This window comes from Crocodylus porosus, unplaced genomic scaffold (assembly GCF_001723895.1).
Source record: "Crocodylus porosus isolate Cpor-Errol unplaced genomic scaffold, CroPor_comp1, whole genome shotgun sequence".
NCBI lineage: Eukaryota > Metazoa > Chordata > Crocodylia > Crocodylidae > Crocodylus > Crocodylus porosus.
The window spans coordinates 202,945,124-202,957,843 of NW_017728906.1; the positions used below are offsets into that span (position 1 = coordinate 202,945,124).

Below are 12,720 nucleotides of genomic sequence, written 5' to 3' on the forward strand. Positions count from 1 at the left end.
TAAGAGGAGGTTAGATGAACATCTTGCTGGGGTCGTTTGACCCCAGTACTCTTTCCTGCCATGGCAGGGGGTTGGACTAGATGATCTGCTCAGGTCCCTTCCGACCCTAGAAACTATGAAACCTAGAAACTATAAGCCTGATGCTCCAGCCAATTTTCTATTCACCTTACGGATTATATTTAATCTGTAAGGTGAATATTAACATTTAATGCATTAACATTTAATTTATTCATTCATTTTATATTACACCCCAAAATATGGTCACTGGCTTTCCAAACCATTAAGCTTACACTGTGGGTGAACCAACACTAGAAGGAAAGCTAAAAGGTATGCAAAGTTAGCAAAATACTTCGATCATCTATATGAAAGGTTCCCTTGATTATTAAATAAAGCAATATCAAGGAGGGGCCACAAGTCATAAGGAACTCTCATTCTAAATAAACAGTGCAGTGTGGAAGAAGCTATCCTCCTAACCATTTTACAAAGAACCAAGACAGAAAAATTAAGTAGCTTCCCTAAGGCTGAAAAAGGAATCTTTTAACAGAGCTGGCAAATGAATGAATATCACCCCTGTCTCCTGAATCCACCTTTGATGAGAGTAAGTTCAAAAAGCAACCACATGGGAGACCTGTATGAAAAGTCTTACTGCAATGCTAATGCCAGGGACCAGCAAGTATGGCAAATCTTGCAGATTAGCATTCTTAACTTGCAAAGAAATATGGCCTACAGTCAGGCGTTGGTAACCTTTTAGGAATGGCAGGCCAAATTAAAACAGCTCATTCCAAAGGCAGGCCACTGCCAGAGGCACAACTAGAAAGGGTTGTGCCCTGAACTAGTGCCCCTTTTCTCCACCCTCTCCCACTCTAGACCTCCCTGCTCTATGCTGAGGGCTGCTCCCCCCTCAATACTACAGCTGCCCTCATGCTTGCAGTCAATTGCTGTCAGCACCAACTGCCAATGAAGGCCAATTCAATGGCAACAGAAATTGTGGCTGCAATAGCGGGCACAGGAGAGAGAAGAGGGTGGAGGGACACAGCAGGCTGCTAATAGCCACATCCCTTGCCACCACTACTAACTCCCCCATCTGCTGATGTCCAGAAGTGCGGGCACCCATGGGTCAGATGAAATAGCTTCTGGCCAGCAGGCCATAGGTTGCTAACCTTGGACCCAAGCTGACCTTTCTCATGGCATCACTGAATAAAATGAAGGGATCAGGCAAGCCAATCAGACACTCCTGCACCTAACAAGCGTCTCCCCTCTTGTCGCCTTGGATATCTCCCATGTAAACTGGGGTTATTTACTCCTTGTATCACCCTTGTGAGACTCATGCTGTGTTTGTAAAGCACTTTGTAAGTAATCAGTATTACTGTACAGAGATGTACTTTTGTGTGGGGTAAAAAGGTTGGTTTTTCTGAGCTGCTCTGCTCCTCCAGTAAAAAATCCTAAAGTTACTGCCTCTGGGAAGCCAAGGCTCATTTGGAACTCTTCGCCTAGGGAAAATGTTCCAGCTCTAAAGCTCCTGGGGTACTATGCATTGATGGTTCATCTTGGTAATGATGTCACTAATAAGCTTATCAGTGGGTCTCTCATGCACAAAGCATCATAAAACTTAAAGCTCCAATAAATAATTGCCAAAAAGGCATAGAATCCAGCCCACCTGCATTTAAGAAAAGAAAATAAGGCTCTTACCTTCACCAGCAACTTTGCTTGATGCTATCCGAATTACTTCTGTTGCTATGGAAACCTGCCCTGTTTCATTCTTGGAGATTCCCACTGGAAAGTGGTACTCAACAAAGAAAGTGCTACAAATGAAAAGCAGAACTAAAGATCACAAGCGACCAGTGGCCTAGTGCTCTAAAAGCACACATACAGCAGCAGGAAAGTTAGGCCCCTAGTAGACATTTACTTTAAGACTTGATGGGATCTAATCTGTGATCCAAACAATCACTCTTCAAGCTATGCCAGGTGCACATGGCTGGATGTGTTCTTTTGGGATGGGGGATTAGATCCCAATCGTGCCCTACTTGCTGGTGCAGGGGGAGCTGATCCTGGGCTCCCCCTGCACCAGCAAGATGAAGCTGAGGTGCCTACAATCAGCTGATTGTCAACTGAGGCTAGGGACCAAACCAGTACCTGGCCTGAGCTGACAATCAGCTGATTGTCAAAGAAACAGCTGTGGGGGCACAGGGACCCTGGGACCAGGCTGCTGCAGTTCCCACAGCGTAGGATAGAAATAGAATCTCCCCATGTACCAAGACCTATTAAAACCACATGTGCCCTCCAGGTGGATGGCACACAAGGTTTTCACAATTCCCGGGGCATGGATGACAACACATTCAATTTGAAGTGTGCTACAAACAAGCCACAAAGTTGCACATTATACGTAGAATAGCTTTGTGGCTCGTTTACTCTATGATCATGCTTTAAGTTGACTTGCACATGTGGCTGGCTTACTATTTAAGGAGCAATTAACCTGTAATGTGCGTCAGAGGCATCAGTAGCCACGGGATTTCCTAGTTACCGGGCCTGCAGGAAAGAAATTGCAGGATCCTGTTGCAATCAGGTCAGCTAAACAAGATACTTGCAGAGGACGTTGGTTCCCACAACAAAGGCTAGAAGTAAAACCTCATCTAAAATAATCACTTACCACTTTTTAGCTAATATTGGCCTTGGTGGCTTCCTCACTGAGCTTTTCTTGCCTGGTGTAGCCTGGCTGCTTTCAGGAGGGATTCTCAAGCTTTCAATGATGACTCTGGCTAGATGTATGCGACCCAGCAATGCTAGTTTATCCACAGTCAAGTTTATGGCTGGAGCTTCCTTGGAGTGTCCTATGGAAGCTTCAGAACCTGGCTGTAGTTTAGCAGAATAGCTGAAGAGAGTAAGAAGCAAACTGAGTTTAGATAAGCATTCATAGCAGTAGAAGCTAAAATGGGAACTGCTGGTGACAAGTTTTTAACAATCCCTCATAACATCTCACAGCAGAGACTTCCTCTGCCTGAAGAAGGGTGACTGCACCCAAAAGCTTGCTAAGAACTTTTTTCCAACTACTCAGTTGGTCTAATAAAAGATATCAGAAGTTTTCTAATCACCCTTTACAATCAATGTGTGATGGGGGACAGAAGGGTGATTTACAAATGAAAAATGTCTATGCTTTTAATAGATATTTATATATAATGCAAACAATGCATTTTTGGCCTCCAATTCCAGCTGCACATGGCAAAGTAGTGTTCCAGCTCAACTCTTCAATCAGAAAAGATCAGGGGGAGCAGGGACAGTGTCAGACGGGAAGGGAGAGATGCGGCAATAGTTATTCGATATATTCATTTCTGTACAGGGGCCAATAAATGGATGATGGCACCACTTACATCTCAGTGGGCATGGCTCTACATGCCTTTTAAGCAGGCTTAGCTTAATATTGCTATTTAAGGTGCATTAAGGGTGCATGTCTACATATGCATACTCTTAATGCACCCTAAAAATGGAGCTTTACGGCTATATGATCCTAAATCTGATACCTGCAGGTATCAAATTTAGACGCGAAGAGCTAAGTCACATTAGTGCATGTGTAGACGTGCTAATGTGCGTTCATATGGTGTGTGTCAATGGATACACACTGCATTAATGCACATTAGTGTGTCTGCATATGCTTTAATGCAACTTAGCTATTTGCACCTACAATTAATTTGCCTTAATGTGCATTAGCGTATCCACACGTACACGTGTGCCTAAATTCTCTTAAAGCACCTTAAGCAAAGGTGCATTAAGTTTAGGCACATGTAAATATACACGTAGACACACCTGGTCATACCTTAGCCTGAGGTTTTAAGTGATAGTCAGTACAAAGCATATATCTCCAGGGAAATGAATGCACCTTCAAACCGCAGAATGCAATGCCAATAGTACAAGCTGTAGCTGGAAACATCAGAGCAGTTGATCAGGAAGTGAAGGAACTATTTTGGTCCTAGTTAAAAAAACTCCTCTTAAATTGATAACTGGATTACTTAGGTCCAGGTGGCAGGCTCGTGATTGACAATGAAACTGCTCTCAGTATGAATGAAGTACTACTACCTGTAACTCTTTCTGGCTATTCACCAGAGCCTAAGAGTTTTATTTATGCATGCATTTTTCCCGTCATTTGTGTTACGTTTAGTTGTAGATTTTATTCTAAGTTAAATAAAACCCCTTGTGGTTTCTATGGTAATATGTTTTCTGTATAGTAACAGGCTTTCTGCACATAGTTGCAAATGTTATATACTGTGTTAAATGACCCATCATTTCAAATTTGATTCAAGTGTATATGAAAAACCCAACAGCAAGCCTTACTCAGTAACTACATTTCTTTTCATATCTTTGTTATGCTTAACAAAACACAAAAACTAAATAGACAATAGTTACTTTATTTCTAATTTTTTTCAGTTTTCTAAATCCAAGATACTATTATTAGAAAGGCACTTTTGGAGTTTCCCTCACCCCAAATTTAATTTATAAATAACTGATGTCTCTGTAACAGTTTCCCACATTTCTTATCTGAAGTATGGTAATTCTCTGGGTCCCATCATTTAGAGAGCGATGCAGTCAAATTTTTAAAACACACTAGCTCTCCAAAGCACAATTGCACTGTATGTAAGTGACTGTACTGGGGGTCAGAGAAGGATTTTTTTTCTCTAGTGGCAGTTTATGCTAAGAAAAAGATTAGCACCTTCTCTACAAAGTAGACTAACTTAACTGTTTACCTGGGTTTTGTTTCTGTTGCTCTTTCATTCTGATCCCAGATCCCAGAATCCAAAGCCTTTTGTGACCCCTTTCTGTGGTCATTTTTTACCAGGTTTTTTGTCCTGATTACTTCAGAGGATAAAACATCTTCATCACTGCTGAGGAAATCACTTAAACTTGTATCAGACTTCTAAATAAAGATATATGTGGGGAAGATGGGGATGGGGGAGGGGCGGGGGAGAGTGAAGTTAATGTAATCATGGCTAATAAAGGATAATAAGAACTATTACCAAAATAAGGAAGAAAGAAAAAACAAACAACATGTAATCATCAAATTAGTTGTGTGTAATTAAAAATGGTATCAAAATGCATACCCAGAAAAAAAACAAAATTAAAAGCTTCATGGATAACCTTCAAAAGCATTTCACAAAGCATTTGCCTGACTTTCTGTTACCTTTGATTTTTTGCATGTAATATACTGAGAAACTTCTATGTGCAATATAACAACTATGCACATCTTACTGGCACTAATGTTTTGCTGGTGTGAGTGCTTTGCTTTTCCTTTATTCAGAGACCATGTTCCAAGCACTTTCCCATGGACCCCCACTTACAGGAGCTGTGTAGAATAAGTTCTCCAGCAGGCTCTGGTCATAGGGAGGGTCATTCGGCTCGCTGTCATACAGCTCACTCCCAGCAGTCAGTGATTCTGGAGGAGAGCCCGTTCCATCCCAACAGGGCACAGAAGATAAATTAGTACTGTAGACGTAAGAGGGAAGACATATACTTTTAATGCAGCAAATTTATTAAAAATAATTAAATCACTATTTAAATCAATGGACAGTGCAAGGACAATACAAGCTTCCCTCATCAATAAGCCTCAGCTTGATGTAAATAGACAAGTTACAGGGTTCTAGAGGCACTCTGCTTTCCACTGCTGCATCAGTTCTTGGTCTTGCTACTAAGCTGCCAAAAACCAAAGTTTAAGGAATGACAAGCTGCAGGACAGGGACAATAAACAACTTGAAAGGCAACCAGCTCAAACAGATGGTCAAATACCAACAGCTTTCACTTATTAATGCATATCCAACTGGGCTCATAGTGATGAAAGGCTTCACATTCCATGAACAATTTTCTGAATTACACAGTCCCTCAAACACCATGCCATCCTTAATAATTGTAGGGGAAAAAGCTTTCACAAAAATGGTATTCTAAACTCTCTCTCCTTTAATCGCTTTGGGCAATGAACTGGTGGATGGTGATCCACTTGTGGCCAGCAAGAGATCAGCCTCACACAAGCTTCTTGCATTGCTGAAAGGCATTCTCAGAGAGGCAAGGACCTGAGAAATGTGGAGAACCATTTCCCACATTGCTCAGTCAGAACAGACAGAAGATACACTGGCAGAACACCTCCTTGAGCTCTCTCTCTTCTGTGGTAGATAGCAACATTTCCAAAAGCTGGGAACAGGAGACCATTTGCAAGTGCTAATCATAAAGTACTGGAGAAGCAGCCCTTTAAGTATTGTCTTTTTATGTAACATACTTGTAAAAGTCATAACCAGGGATGTGGGTGTTTTTCCTCCCAGTGGAAATGAAACTAAGTTAAATTTTCTGCCAAAGGGGAGAAAATTCAAGAACATGATTGCAAGAAAACCAGAAAACGGAATAAAAAGGGTTCTAAAGCCTGCAAAGACTTAAGCATGTTCTTAATGTTATGCCCATAAAGAGTTTTAATGAAGTCAGAGTAACCACTCCTGTGCATTAACTTAAGCATATGTATAAGTATGAGCAGGATTCAGACCTGGTTTGGCTTGGCAATATCAACAGGAATGTCTTAGTGCACACCATGGCACTCACCTGCCCAGCAGGAGCTGTATTGCTCTGCTTTCAGCATGTGGATCAAATTCTTGACTTGGGTACTCAGTTGCTAGCAGGAGGGGATCTTCAGCAGCTGACACAACAGCAGAATTCAAAGGTTTAAGGCTCCTGGATAGTAGATATCCCAGTAAAGAGAGTTCCAGAAATGGAAGAAGGATAATGAATATTTTTGTTTCTTCCAGGGTTTTTGTGCGTTTCAACTACTAAACAAACAGATATTTTCACATTTTCAGCATAAAAACCTAACAGGTCCCTAATACTTTTTAAAAATCTTGCCTCTGGTGACCAGATGCACTGCCTTCCTTTTCCTTAATACATTATCAATAACAACAAATCATATGTTATTAATTTTTTCCTTTTATATCCACCATGTTGGAGGTAATTTTATTTGAATGCTGATTTTGTGAATTTTTAAATCTAATTTCCATCCAAATACAACCTGACACAAATCCCAAGGAAAGAATGATCTAGTATAACAGAACTGCCTCAATCATCATTTGCTAATGCAGAAAACGTAAAAGAATTCAAATAAATGTGCATGCATACTTTATAATGGTTGTAGCCTACCACACATATGTGCATATATATGTATACACAAACACAGGTATAATCTCCTCTTCTGCTAAAATTATGTACCAATTTTAACGTAAAAACTATAACAGATTGCAAATCATTAGATTTTTTAAATTATACTAGCCACTAAAAAAGAGGACAAATGCAAAGAGAGATTAGAAATCAATTATTTATACTTCCATTTCCTGCTTACTCATTTAAATAATTAAAATTGGTGACTTAAATCAACCCACTCTGGAGGAAATACAGTAATTTACTTACCCTGGGAATTTAGTTTCCCACATTTGAATAAGAATCCCAAAAGGCATGACCTTAACCACAGCATTTCAAGAAAACATAATAATGCCTTGAAATATACAACGTGGAAATTATTACACACACTCCCCCCTTCCAAGCTTACTTTGCTGTTGCTTTGAAAGCATCTCCCTTTATAGGTGGGTGCAATTCACTCAGCTCAACATTGGTATCTGGGCTGGATTTCATTGCAGAGACAGCCATAGCATTGCAGAGTTTATTGCCCTGATCCAGGAGAGCTGGGAAAGAAACAGAAGGATTAAAATGCAGAATTCCAGTGCAATTTAACACACCAAAGTCCTGAGCATGCACAATAAATAGGCCAGCTACAGATGCATGGAACTTCTAGGAGTGCAAAGAGTCCTGGACATACTGGTGATTATTAAGCTTGGTATACTATAAAGCCAGCAACACACTTATGCTATACAGACTAGAGAGCAGGTGGGAAAGATGGGTGTGGTTGTTAGATTAATCTCTGGAAGGCTGGCTAGCCATCTTTGGGTTCCTTACCAGCAATTTATTTTCAGTGTTTCAGCAAATGCAGTGAATGACTAAAAAACTGTTAAGATGTGGAAGTTTCCAGTGATATTATTTATTTGGATCCAACCCCAGGGAAAACAGTTGCAGTTTAGTAGCCCATGAGAAGTGAGTTAGCAGTTTAAATCCAATTTATAACCCCCCTCTTCTCAACTAACCCCACTAGCACTTTCCATCATCATTCTCAGGTGATAAATCAATGATTATGCAGACAATGAGACCAATGTTGCCCTCTTCCACCCTTTTACTTTGGGCTGAGACACCCTAATGGGGAAGCATGAGGAAGCCTGTATAGCTGGTGAGCATGCAGGACCTGCTCTCACGAGTGTCAGGCCACCTGGCCCCAGCAGTAAATTCATTGTTTTTCACCATCACGTAGGGATGCTTTAGGTATCAAATTATGTTCCAAACACTGAACAATTAGGAGCAACACAAATACACTGTGTATGTTCCAAATACATTAGGAGCAACACTTTTTTCCTAAAGCCTTCCGTTGTGCAAAGGTGGATGACTGACATACTAGTGATTTTTGTAATTTTAAATGAAAACTAAACAACCAACGCCAAATATGTACTAACCTGACAGAAGGTCTTTTGTAACTGGGCTGTGCAGAGGCAGTACCCATGCCTTACCGTGGCTCTCTATGGTTGTTTTAGCTTGTTTCTCAAAATCAGAACCATTGGGAAATGCCGTTTGCTGCTCTGAAGGATTTGGTTTTAAGGTTTCATCTGGTAAAATCTGAGATCCAAAGAAACTGTCCATTATGGTCTCAGAATTCTCTTGGAAGAACAAGTGGTCCTTTCCTCTGTTGCAAAAGACAAATTCAACAGAACCCCATATGGTCTGTAAACTCATGCTCTTCAAAATCTCATACATATTTTCTGGAGAGAGGATGGCAGTGGCCTACTCTCTTACTATAATCCAAAGAGAAATTTGACATCAGTGGCATAACAAGGAGGCTTGACACCTACGGGAAACCCTGCAGGAGAGCAGGGTAGCATGATTCCGAAGCAGGGAGTGGTGTGTGCATGGGTTCTGAAAGCAGGGGCTGGGAGGCAGCAGTCTTGCCCATGCCAGGAACTCCTGCACAGTCTCAGCTGAGCTGCTGCTGTAAATGGTCTATGTACCCTACCTGTTGCTCTTAAAACAGCAGAAGGGAGGGACTGTTTTGGAGCTCCCACCATGGGTACACTGCCAGGGTGTGGACTCTGCAGGGGTGGGAGGCCATTCCGGGTGCCCCTCTTAATTTGGTACCCAGGGCTGGTGCTCCCTCTCACCCACCCCTAGTTATGCTACTACGTGATGTATTCATTATTTTGTGGTGCACACAATCTTGTCTCCCCCTCTTCCTCTTACACTCCCACCATGAGACATGCCAACTCAAGTGTTTAATTAAGATACATTCTGGGCCACATCTTTAACTTGTGTAAACTGGCAGAGCTTGAGCGAAGTCAGTGGAGTGACGCCAATTTATACCGGCTGAGGATCTGGTCCCATTATTCTTTTTCTAATTATGCCCCTAATTACTACACAGTTCAGACTACACATGGACTTACCCCATTGGATATAGCCAAATGGCTACTGCTTAAAAGTAAACCATATGAATTGGAAAATGTATCTAAGGAAAAATGTTACCTAGGGGTTGCAGCCCTGCTGCTGTTGGCAGATTCTCTTCCAGTAACACTCAGCCCAGGAGGCCTGTATGTTTGTGATGGAGCAAGAAATTGAGGCTTGCCGGTTTCACTCATCCCTCTGGTTCCCTTAGCACATGAGATAATATCTTTACTTGCATCTGTGATTGGGAGACAGCTGCTCTTGTCATAGGTTTCACGGAATGGTTCCAAAACTAGCGATATCTAAGAGAGACAATATAAAGAAATGCATGTGTTTTATTTCTGTGTGGTTTTTATACTCTACAGCATATTGTTTTTCCACTCCTAAATGTTATGTATTCTACACAGTTATATAGGGCACCAGCCTAAACTCTGAAATATTTGTTTGTTATTTCACATCACACAAAGCTAAGGAATCACTTCTTCCAGAGAAACTGTGCCAGGGCGGTAAAAAAAAGAAAATAAAAAGGATGTTTAAAATTAAATATGGATTTGAAATCTAGTTTGAGGCCTTTAAGAAACCATAAAATATTCACAACAGTCAGTTTGTCATGAATACCACTTCTCATGCTGACTGACACTGTTTCAGTGTGTGTGCATTTTCCCGTCCTTACCCATCAGTTATCTCCTGTCTTAGAATGAGTAATTCTCAGCCAGGGTGCCAGGACACCCTGCAGTGCTACCAGATCTTTTGAAAGTTGTGAAGTGTGAGGTAATAAGTGAGGTGTCAGGAGATAAGCAGATAAATTAAGTGAGTGCAGGCTCAGGCTTGTCCCTGCCTGAACAATTCCCCATTCCCACTGCCAGGCCCCTCTTCTAGGAAGAACACACCATAATCTGCAAAACGGTTTTCAAATTGGGTGCCACTGTATTCACAAAAGTTATGGAGGGGCACCTCGAGTCTAATGAGGGGTGCAGAAAGCCCAAAAATGGTGAGAACCACTACTGTAGGCTGAGACATGAACCATTCCTTTGCTTTTTATTCTGTAGCCCCTGCATAGTGGTGTCCAGCCCCTGACTTGGGCTCCAAGTTGCTGTAGAAATACAAACTATAAATTGGAGGAAAATTTTCAGTACTACCTGCACTTCTCCTAGTTTCTCAGATGTTGGTGAAACAATGGTGAAAAATCCACTGATTGGATTGCTTGGAGACAGCTGTGACAACCCATTGATTTGAACTTTGCCGATAGGAAGATGGTCAGGTTTGGTGATTACCTCTAGTACTAGAGCACCCATATCTACAGGAGACAGAAGAGCTAATTTAGGTTTGGAATAACGCAGTTTTAAACACCTAAAAGGGGTCTATGCAAGTAACAAGTTTGCTGCTAAAAGTCGATTAAAATTGAAAAACTAAAACAAGCAAATGGAATGCCAAGACGACAAAATAAGGCTTCTTTCTATCGTTATACTACTTCAGCTACAAAACCACACAATCTTTACTATGACATAAATGTGGTTATAAGTAACAGATCTAGAGTCTGATCCTCAAATACAACTGGAGGGCTGTCGATGCTTGGCAAGGACATTCTGCACTCCCCAAAACTAAGCTTGAGCCTAAGTTAAATAATACAGCCCTAAAGTCTGATTCTAGTGATTCCAATAAGAGCTGCAGGCATGCTGCCCTTCTCAGGAACAGCCTCTCATCCTTGCCTCCCAAGTGATTTTGGCAGGAGGATGCAGAAGAGCACTCAGTAGCGTGCAATAGTGTTTTGCATGTCAAGGCCTCTGGGGCATGGGGAGGGGGGAACAGGCATAAAGAGTCCTTGGAAATGAGAAAACTGAAGGGTGCTTCGTATAAGCCTCTTTCTGTTTCATGAAGTCAAGATGAAGTAACAAGCTGGTTCATGAAAGCTTATGGTGTGTGTGTGTAGCACAAGCTTTCATGAACCCTCTTGAACAGTGTGTGCGCATGCATACACACACACACACACACAGGTGGATCTAGAATTTTCACGGGTGGGGTGTGCACAAGGTGTGGCACTTCATCCCATATAATGATGTGCTTTTCTTTAAAAGAAACTAGAAGTTGCGCTAATGCATCAGGGCTCGCACTGTATTACTCAGTGTGTGTGTGTGTGTAGCACAATGTTTCATGAACCCTATTGCACAGCATCTGTGTGGATCTAGGAGTCTCACAAGGGGGGTGCACAGGGTATGGCACTTCATTCTATATAACAATACGTTTTTCTTAAAAAGAAATTAGAAACTGTGCTAATATGGCAGGGGGCTCGCACTATATTTATTCATTTAAAGATCAAAGCAGAAAACAACGATGAGTACTGGAACATGTACTACTTTCTCGAGTACGCATGAAATTTAAAAAAAAAATGCAACAAACTAGGCAAACACCGGTCAAAGCATAGTGTATGGTTAGTCCTGCAGTCATTGTAATTAAATGTACGTTTCCTTTCCACATGGGCATAGATTGTGTTGGTATAAGGACACAGGCAGACAGAATTCTTTGGGTGAATCTGATATCTTTTATTAGACCCGACATTTTGCTTAAAAATTGTTCTCCAACTATTTAAGCTGGTGTAATAAAAAGATATCAGATTCACCCAAAGAACCTTGTCTGCTCATCTCCTATTCAGAGTTGCAAAACCAAATCGAGCACCCTGCCAGTGCCTACAAGACACCGTCAGTCATTCCCAAGCCCTCATTAGCCCGACCACACCAGACTGAAGGTTTCTAGCTACAGCTAAAAACAGTCGGCAGGGCTCTGAAACGGAAGAGAAACGTGACCAGGGATGGTGAATGGGCAGCACGGGAGCAAAAGGAAAAAGTCTCAAGACCATTAAAAAGCAGATGGTCGTTAACACCGGTGCAGTGGAGAGATCAGCAGCAATTGGGGAAGTGACAATGAGCCATGAAGTTGAGGACCTCCTCCTCCACACCTACACCCTCATATGTATGCTCAGACACACGTGCGCATACACATCAAATATACACACGCACACACGTGCACCTTTAACAACTAATGAAGCGAGCCACCCCCCCACGCCGATACACGCGTGCCCGCATGTGCCCGCACCTGTGAGGTAGGCGGCGAGCTGCGCGGGCCCGCAGCGCACGGGGAAGCAGGCCTGGCTGCGGGCGGGCCCGGCGCGGAAGAGGG

The 12,720-nt window shown here is 42.0% G+C and overlaps 2 protein-coding genes across 5 annotated transcripts in view; one reads left to right on the top strand and one right to left on the bottom strand.

Moving 5' to 3' along the window:
* The window catches only part of C2CD3 (C2 calcium dependent domain containing 3), a 73,310-nt gene extending 60,596 nt beyond the window's left edge, over positions 1–12,714 (bottom strand). For all 4 annotated transcript variants that reach the window (XM_019530545.1, XM_019530544.1, XM_019530543.1 and 1 more), the window contains exons 1-10: positions 12,637–12,714; positions 10,686–10,843; positions 9,628–9,848; positions 8,571–8,797; positions 7,562–7,694; positions 6,568–6,696; positions 5,325–5,469; positions 4,734–4,903; positions 2,648–2,869; positions 1,690–1,802 (exon numbers count right to left, since the gene is read on the bottom strand). In XM_019530545.1, the coding sequence (XP_019386090.1) occupies positions 1,690–1,802; positions 2,648–2,869; positions 4,734–4,903; positions 5,325–5,469; positions 6,568–6,696; positions 7,562–7,694; positions 8,571–8,797; positions 9,628–9,848; positions 10,686–10,841 (1,516 nt within the window). In that variant the 5' untranslated portion in view covers positions 10,842–10,843; positions 12,637–12,714. The remainder of the gene's footprint in view (positions 1–1,689; positions 1,803–2,647; positions 2,870–4,733; positions 4,904–5,324; positions 5,470–6,567; positions 6,697–7,561; positions 7,695–8,570; positions 8,798–9,627; positions 9,849–10,685; positions 10,844–12,636) is intronic.
* PPME1 (protein phosphatase methylesterase 1) overlaps positions 10,634–12,720 on the top strand; it is a 52,022-nt gene continuing 49,935 nt past the window's right edge. Inside the window, exon 1 of the mRNA XM_019530547.1 lies at positions 10,634–10,639. The gene's annotated coding sequence lies outside the window, so the exon portion shown is untranslated. The remainder of the gene's footprint in view (positions 10,640–12,720) is intronic.